This window comes from Oryzias latipes, chromosome 7, assembly GCF_053564925.1.
Source record: "Oryzias latipes strain Hd-rR chromosome 7, Olatipes_Hd-rR_3.1".
Classification (NCBI taxonomy): domain Eukaryota; kingdom Metazoa; phylum Chordata; class Actinopteri; order Beloniformes; family Adrianichthyidae; genus Oryzias; species Oryzias latipes.
In genome coordinates, this window is record NC_136243.1 from 29,196,739 (window position 1) to 29,205,720 (window position 8,982).

At 39.2% G+C, this 8,982-nt stretch overlaps 1 protein-coding gene across 2 annotated transcripts in view; it reads left to right on the forward strand.

Annotated features, from left to right (window-relative positions):
• The window catches only part of sema3bl (sema domain, immunoglobulin domain (Ig), short basic domain, secreted, (semaphorin) 3bl), a 64,971-nt gene extending 56,338 nt beyond the window's left edge, over positions 1-8,633 (forward strand). For both annotated transcript variants that reach the window (XM_078949554.1, XM_011476847.4), the window contains exons 11-16: positions 184-415; positions 611-699; positions 902-943; positions 1,043-1,268; positions 4,364-4,491; positions 5,661-8,633. In XM_078949554.1, the coding sequence (XP_078805680.1) occupies positions 184-415; positions 611-699; positions 902-943; positions 1,043-1,268; positions 4,364-4,491; positions 5,661-6,173 (1,230 nt within the window). In that variant the 3' untranslated portion in view covers positions 6,174-8,633. The remainder of the gene's footprint in view (positions 1-183; positions 416-610; positions 700-901; positions 944-1,042; positions 1,269-4,363; positions 4,492-5,660) is intronic.
• The last annotated feature ends 349 nt before the right edge of the window (positions 8,634-8,982 follow it).

Below are 8,982 nucleotides of genomic sequence, written 5' to 3' on the forward strand. Positions count from 1 at the left end.
TGATAGGCATACAAGGGTTTAAAATAGTTATAATTAACAATTATTAGTAAATGTTCTTTAATTGTTGAAGCTATTTCACTTCTTATCTAAATGTGAGTTTAGTCTACTGTTTTGTTGTATGGGTACCTTTCCCCTTCATTTGTGTTCCTGTGTTTTTCATGTACACATCATTGGTGTTCCCAGTGCCCGAGTAAAATCACCAACCAGCCTGGAAGAGAGTTTGGCAGCACCAAGGACTTTCCTGACTCGGTGCTGCAGTTTGCTCGCAGCCACCCACTGATGTGGCGCTCGGTGCAGCCGGCCCAACGCCAGCCCGTGCTTGTAAAGACCAACATTCCTTACAAGCTGAAACAAATTGTGGTAGACAGGGTCGAGGCAGAGGATGGGCAGTATGATGTCATGTTCATCGGGACAGGTAGGTGCACGTTATCAATTCCTTTTAAAAAGTCAAGAGCTTTTAAATAGATTAATATAAAAAAAGTCCTTTTAGAAACCAACATTTCTCTTTTAATTGTTTAAACTTTGCAGGGTGTGATTGTTTTTAACGATAAACACAAACATGTAAAGCATAAGGGTTCGATTTCCACATGTCAAATGCTGTGTCTTTCAGATGTTGGCACAGTGTTGAAGGTGATCGCTCTGAACGTGAACAGTCTGGAAACAGAAGAGATCACACTTGAAGAACTGCAAGTCTTTAAAGTAAGTTTTAAACTTAAAAAGCAAACCTCACCACAATCTGATTAACTTTTAGTTTTTTTTCCCTCCCACATACAAACATTAATCCTCAAATAGATGTTTTTTTCCCCACTTTTTTTCTGAATCCTCTTATAAATGTTGGATGTCTGAGTAAGGAAACACTTGTTTGAAACTTTACAGTTCAGATTGTCATTTTCTCTTTCAGTTGCCAACTCCTATAACATCCATGGATATATCTGTGAAAAGGGTATGAAAATCCACTTTTATAAATTGAATTTCTTCCCGTCTAAATGCATTACTCTCTAATACACCTCGTCCTTTTTTCCTCCCTTGGTATTTCAAACAGCAAGCCTTGTATGTGGGCTCTCCATCAGGTGTGGCGCAGGTGAAGCTGCACTGCTGCGAGACCTACGGGAAAGCTTGCGCTGAGTGCTGCCTCGCCAGAGACCCGTACTGTGCGTGGGATGGCTCATCCTGCTCACGATTCGTTCCCAGCAACAAACGTCGATATCGCAGACAAGATGTTAGACATGGAAACCCTGTGCTGCAGTGTGTGGATCAGAGCCTGAGCGGTGAGTTCAGCGGCTTTTTAAGGCCAGATTAAGCAGGCCAGATTAAGAACATTATAATTTCCTACTGTGGCCTAGCAAAAGGCAAGACCAGCATCTTTCTGTAGTCATCTTAACAGAGACGGCAGAGGCCCAAACATAAATGAGTTTGTTTGCTTAACCCTTGTGCTATCCTAGGCACTTTAACATTTGGAGTTGGGTCATCTAGACCCACTAGACAGTGCTCTGAACCTTTTTTCTTCAATGATTTGTGATCGTCACTGGTATCCATGGATTACATGAAATCTTTCCACCTTTATCCACCTTTGTCATGGTAGGGAGAACACGTCAATGTAAGGGTGGGGTCATCTAAGGTAGCACAAGGGTTAAAGTAGTGCTGGAGGGCAGTAATGGTTCTTCTGCACAGAACAATGCTATTACTTGTGCTATTACTTTTTATTTTTTTTAAAGCAGCCATGGAGATCACAGAATGTTTTATATTACTATAAGAACAGTTAGGTCATAGTTTTGTTCCAGATGCTATTGCACAGTTTCGTCACTTTGCAGACACTTTATATTATGTTACCTTAACACCTGTGTAAACCATATAGTAGGTCACATAATAAATAATGATTATTATGGCGTTTTCTTTTTAATGCTTAGTTTTTTTTTACTTAAATGCTTTTTTACACGTACTGCTCTTATAATTGGGCCTTGTCATCTGTTGAACAGTTTCCTACATATTGTTCTACGGAAATATGTATGTGACAAATGAAATTTGTATTTAAAGAGCAAAAATAAGGAAACAAAGAGTTGGAGGCTGGAATTTTTAAATTAGAATTAACATGAAATAATATCCATCTTGAATAAACATGGATCAATTTACCAACCATTTTTTTGTGTTAAAATTGTACTTTAAACCTCCTGTGACTTGAAGCAAAAGTCAGTTTGTTGATTTGAGACAAATGTTGAGTGTGATGAAGCAAAAAGCACGTAAATGCACCGTTACAGTGTATACACAAAGAGCACATCGCAGCTGAAGAACAAGAACAAGAATTTGCAATCATTCATTAACTATGTTTACATGCATTGCAATAATCAGACAATTAACTTTATTCTAAGCAATTCATTTTTCAAATTATCATGTTCACATGGGTTATACAGAAAATATTACATTTTTGTACGTTTTGGAGGTAAAAGAAACGAATGGCTCTTGGCTGAATGATTATCCTCCGCATCAAAGGAAACCAGTCAAACCTTGATTACGTCCAGAAATTCATGTTCTTCAGACACACAGGTATGTGCATTTTTTCTGAAGCCGTCCTGCTCACTGCTCGTACTGTTGGAAGCCATGCAGGTCACGTGGAGTTTAATTACACTACATTGCGTTTTTTGAACAGCAGGACATATTTCACATCTGAAATACACAGAAAACTGTTATAGTCATTTGAAGTTGCACAAATTTCAGATATCGTAAAAAAAAAGTAAAGAACCTTAAAGAAAGTTTCTGATGTGTGAATAAGATACTAAGGAAAAGTCGACCAAAGGAAGGGGAGAGAATGCTCGAACATTTTGGCTAACCTGGAAGTGTAAATGGAGTTTAGAGGAAAGACCGTCCAACGCCACAAAAATCAGAGTGAAGGAGTGTACAATACATCTTAAAAGTTGTATTTAGACTGGAAAAGTCTGTTGTTCCGGACCGAGTCTGCTTAATTTGGTCCAGATTAAGCCCTGAACCTTGTTTGGTCTGTAGTCACACTGGCGTCTACAGGACATTTCTGTTTTTAACCAAAGCTTGTGAAGAAAACCACATGACTAAAGATCTCTTCAGTCATTGGCCAGAAATTACAAGGCCAATGAGAGACAGAATAATGGAACTTTACAATCCTTGTCGGGATAGTTAACTTTTTAAAATGTTATATTTCGCTTAACAATTTTGAACATTTGTATCTACAACACTTTTTACTTGCTACTTCGGTACGGCAGAGGCATGCTGCCAAGGCGGGTACTGAGGGGGGGGACTGCTATGAGCTACGTTGATAAGTGTTAACAACACATAGACTGTCTGGAAAACAGTGTAAGTAGCAATGTGAATCACATCAAATGTTTTCTAATGAGCCTGCATTCATCCGACCACATTTCAATGAGTTGCTGTGTCTTATTGTCATGGTTGCTTCCTTCCTTCTCTGTTTACGTCCCGTAATGTCCGGCTACGGTGGCTGTTTTGGTTCAGTTCTTCTGCGCCAAGCACAGAGCCAATTCAGACTGAGAAAACTCAGAGTGAACCGGAGCTCAGTCCGATTGGAAACAAGCCACTTCAAAAGATGGGTTCTTAGTCCCAGATCAGGGTTCGCTTGCGTGTATTCAGACTCAAAATTTGCTCTGGATTATAAGGGGAAACAAACTGGTTCACTTTAAACAAACCAAATCTGTCCACTCTGAATACACCCTAAAAAGTGAAAACTTAATAAATAAAAAAAAGGTAATAAAAAGTTAAACTTGAAAAATCATACTACTACTACTACTAACAATAATAATGATAATAATACTAATACTAATACTAATAATAATATCAAGGAGTTCCTGAACAGGATGGTCGACACATTTCTGTTTGATCAAATCCCGCCATTAAAAAAAACAGGAATATTTTACAGAACCTTCTGAATCTACTGGTGCTGATGTGCTGCAGTCACGTCTCTATCAAAGAGCCAGGAGAGCTGAACTACTTTGAGAGATTGTTGTTCTTGCAAACCACAGTGTGGCTTCTTTGAATTCACTAGGGGGCTAAAATCTTTCAGCGAACTCAAAGTAAAAGACGTACGGAAGGTGAAATCAAAGGCATTGAGGACTGGGAGCTCATAGACAAAAGAAAATGTGCCGACCGAAAACTCCCTAAAGCTAGTGTGGTACTAGAAACGTAAAGAATAACAGCACATTATGTGTAATATGCACATTAATTATTGTGCTTTTCCTGCAAATTTTTGACAAAATGAGTTACAAACTGACCAATTAAATAAACAATTAGCTTGTAGCTGTTTGAAGTGAATTTTTATTTGTAAAGTGCTTTTTGTTTTTATTTCTACAACACTTCTCTTCTTTTCTTCCCCTCTTTGCAAAAGGCCTGGACGTTACAGAGGACAAGGTAGTGTACGGGACTGAGAACAACAGCACCTTCCTTGAATGTGTTCCTCGCTCCCCACAAGCTACTGTCACCTGGCTGATCCAGCGTGACGACCACAAAGAAGAAGTACGTGGATAAGTTCATGACATGATAATAAAAGTGATCAGAGGAAGGGGAGCGGTTCGAGGAACAGCATCAGCTGAAACAAAACGTCTGGCAAACAGCTGCCCAAGTAACAGCCCGTAAAAGAAAGATCTGTGTCTGAAATGTGGCAGACACATTTGAAAGCCATCTGAAATATGGTTGAAATTATGTCTTATAGCTGAACTCACTAATGTTTTTGTCTCTTGAATAAACGGGAAATTCTTCCCAAACCCCAACCACATGCCGCTGACGGATCGAGTGTCACTCAGCTGGCTGCTGTGACCTAAACAAACGACTGCAAAGTCACTTAGAGCAGCATTTACACAATGATGTTTCTTTGCACCTCCTCACTCTGAGCCATCTGTCATCTGCTCAAGGTTACGCATCTCTGAGCTCAAGTTAGTGCATCAGTCAGCTGTTCTAGTATGGAAGCATTACCAGTCGTCTCTATTCCCCTCCAAATAAACTTCTGGCTACCACTACCTGACAAGACCGCCATGTTTGTGTTGGCATCAAGACCCAGTTGGTAGTGCTGAAGAATGGAATATCAAAAGAATGGGCAGGAGTGAGATAGTAACAAAGAAAAATGTACAGGAGTGGCAGTTTGAGGTTTTTGGAAGAAATTAACATGAAAACAAGAAAAATACTTGATTTTATAACAGTAACTGTTTCAGCTCAAGCAGAATAGCAACACAAATAGTCACTGTTCTCAGTATTTTTATTGTTCTTCAAAGCAAAAATCTCTTGTCCAAATGGTTCTGATTTATGCGATTTAAATAGCCTTTTTTTATTTTGTTTTTATTACTGAACATGTCAAAAAGATCAAAGTTATTCAGCAATATTGTTAGCAATAAAACTGCTACAAACACCAAAAACTTGCTAAGACTAATGATCACCAAAATCTGCCCAACAGTTAAACTTCAAATTCTCCGGATTTTTCAGTAAAATGAAAATTCTTTTTATCAAACTCTTACCGAGTGAAAACCTGGCTTTTAAGAACATTTTAGGCATGATTAAATACCTGTAATTCATAAACTTGAAAGTAAATTCATTATGATGCTGCTTGCTTGAAATGCAGGAACAGAAGGTGGGGGTTTGGTTGAAACATGAAACTAATGTTTAAACTTCAGCTGTCACTCTGCCACTTTCAGGTGAAGCTGGACGAGCGTGTGATGACAACAGAGCGGGGCCTACTCTTTCATCATCTCTTTAAGCAGGATGAGGGTGTTTACATCTGCCGCACCAGAGAGCACGGCTTCACGCAGATCCTGGCACGCTTTACACTTGAAGTCCTCCAGGGAGATTTGGTGAACGAGCTGATGGCCCGTGACAGAGCGGGCTTCTCCGATGGCCTCAAAGATAGATCTGCAGGAAGCTACAGGTCCTGGATGCCCTGCAGCACGTACAGCAGGAGCGGCTCTGCAAGCCAGATCGGTCAGTCACGGACCTGGTTCAAGGACATCATGCAGCTCATTGGGCCCTCAAACTTGCCACATGTGGAGGAGTACTGTGAGAGGATGTGGTGCAATGACAAGCTCAAGAGGAAGCACAAGGGCATGCTGGAGAAATACCGCCAAGCTCAAGAGAGTGCCAGGAAGGCTCGTAGCAAGAGCTCTGGGGAACGCAATCGGACGCCGCGAGACCTGAGGGGGAGGGAGGAGTGATGAAGAGGAGGACAAAGAGGCGGTCCAGTTCAGGTGTTCTGTTGTGTCGTTCACTCAGATGCTGGTGCTAATTCAGAGGTCTGAGTGCGCCGAGGCCACTGACCCCCACAGTGACCTTAAAAGACAAGTTTGACTGTCAAAACAGCAGCACCACTAACTGTACATAGACTGCAAACATCAGTCCTGCATGAGTGATAGTGTGAATGATTTGTTCAGACCTGTGTTGGACTTCAAAATGGCTAAATGGCACATTAAAAGTAGATTTTCCAGGTTTTTTGCAGCCACAAGTGATGGTTTGGGGTGTGATCAGAGGAGCAACACAAAAAAGATGATCCAAACAGCCAGATTTTAGTTTGTTGACCTCTTCTTTTTTGGCCATCGTACTGTTATTTCAGATTATTTTAGATACAATGGTTTATCTTGATTAGCGCAAAGAATCAAAGGAAAACTTGAACAATTTCAGCATCATGCCTTGTCTTCTGCTTCAGCTGTGAACATACAGTGATTTCAGTTTAGGCTGTCTGTTCTCTGGAAAGACATCAAAAGGCTTCATTGTGTCCGTATGAACTTCTGTTACGGAGCCCTTCTTTAATCAAATCGTTTGTTTCTGAGAAAATTGACCAAAACTCACATTTGCAACACATTAGTGGTCTGACTTACACACTCCTTCACGTACGCTTTTCATCTGTATGTTTTTGTAGTTTGTGAGAACTTTGCATCCACTGGTTAGTTATTTTCTAAGAAATGTCCACATAAACACTCAACACTTCATGTTTAAATTTTGGATTTATTTTGCTTTTCACTTTATATCCAACAATCCATAATCCAACCACCCACTTTGAACTTTTCTATATCCTAGATTAATTAAATATCTAACTATTTCAGTTATTTGGCAAGGATCAGAGAGGATGGTGCTCCCATCCTCTGTGCTGTGAAATCACATTCTAGTTGTCAGATGAGCAAAAGTCATAGATGCATTTGTAAAATATTAAGCTTTTCTTTGTTTTAAAGTGGAGTTTTTTAATCTAAATCTGCAGTTCGTAGAAATCCCATCAAGCTGTTTCTTTGCTGAAAAAAACCTTTAGATGTTTAAGCTGCTTTAAATTCCACAGAACTTTCTTCTCTGGCGACCACATTCTGAGCTGCAGGTAGCTGGGGGTTGAAATTCTGACGCTCGGCTCTTCCTGCAGTTTATCAGTTTGATCGTGTTCTCGCCGAAGCCCATGAGTTTTCCCACATCAGCACATATAATTACATTCATCAGGCCTTCATCAGGCCTTCATCAGGCCTTCATCAAGCCTGACAAGTAAGCGTGAGGAAAATTTTACGGTTAAAGTTTTGACTGGTGAGCTTTGCGTGTAAGATAAGCCTTCACAGCTGGAGTCAAAAGCAGGACCTGAGATTCTGGCAACACGTTACATGAGAAAAAGAAGTCTGATTAATACATTTTTTACTGTTCTTTTTTAAATACATTTTTTTTTTTTTATTCTTTAAAGTTGTTTTATTTTAGACTTTCTTTAAAAAGGTACTTAAGCATGTAACAAATTTAAAATCCTCAAATACATTCTCTTTCAAAACTCTTTTTTTTTTCAAATTTAAATGATATTTGTCATTGTAACATGCAAAGCGTACTTTTATTCAGCATTATTTTCAAGAAATGATCCCCTTTTAGCAAACTAATGTTGTCCTACATGTTCTCATTGCTCCAGAGTCATAGTTGCCTGCAGGGCAGATGTTTGCAGTCAGACGTGTTGCACAGAAATGTGTTCTGACTGATTAAATGCAGTTGTCTCTTGGACGGCATAACAGGGGGTGTAGATAAGTGACTGAACAGCAGAAATGACGTTGCGATATTGATTGGGGCATTTGACCTTTTTAATTCAAGTTTCCAATCGTTTGTTGTGTTCGCTGTACTTCCTTCACTTTGTTTTCTTTTTCATGACACACTGTTTGGTTTCACAGCTTTGCTGCCTAAACGTCCGACAGTGGTACTTTATGGTGTGTTTGTAAATATCAGCTAATTTTTTTTTTTAATATGCTATTATTTACTGTATGACTCCGTTCTTTGAACTTCAGAACCACTCTGCATTAACTGGAAGAAACCCACAAAAAACAGCCGTTGTATTGAAAATGTCTTTTTTATTTAGTGCAACTTGATCCTTTAAGGCGCAATCATATGATCACTTGACATCTTTACTCCTTTAAAGGAGGCGGAAAAAATCAAACAAAAACAAACAAAAGGAAGAATTTCAGAGTTTCAGATCTTAATGTGAAGATAAACAACTCAATTTTTGTGTTTTTTGTTTTACTGTGTTGCAAAAATGTGAGCTTGTGATGGGATCTTGGACAGAAATGAAATGTATATTTATGTTTTATTTAAGTGACTCCACAGTGCATGTTATGAACCTGTATGCAATTAAACACATTAAAAGTCAAACTTTTCTAAAGTACAGGCAGAAATGTATTTAAAAGTATGGTGTCCTTCCCTGCGACTTGGCCAGACCAGACAAGTGGCGCCAGTGATGTAAACACACAAACAGCCGTGCTGTGAAACCAGCTGCTCTTTAAACTGCCATTTACAGCACAGAAACCATGACACACTCTGTTAAATTCAAAATCAGCCACATGCAGACTTTACATCTGCAGCAGTGTCAGTGCTCATAGTAAAAAGACACACTTTTCCACAACTTTTATTTAACTTTTTTTTTAAATACATGCATTTTGGGGGGCACATGTTCTTGGATAAACCATCAAACCAAAAATGAAAAAATATTTTTTAAAGAGTGTAATGCGTTTTGCGTAATAAGAT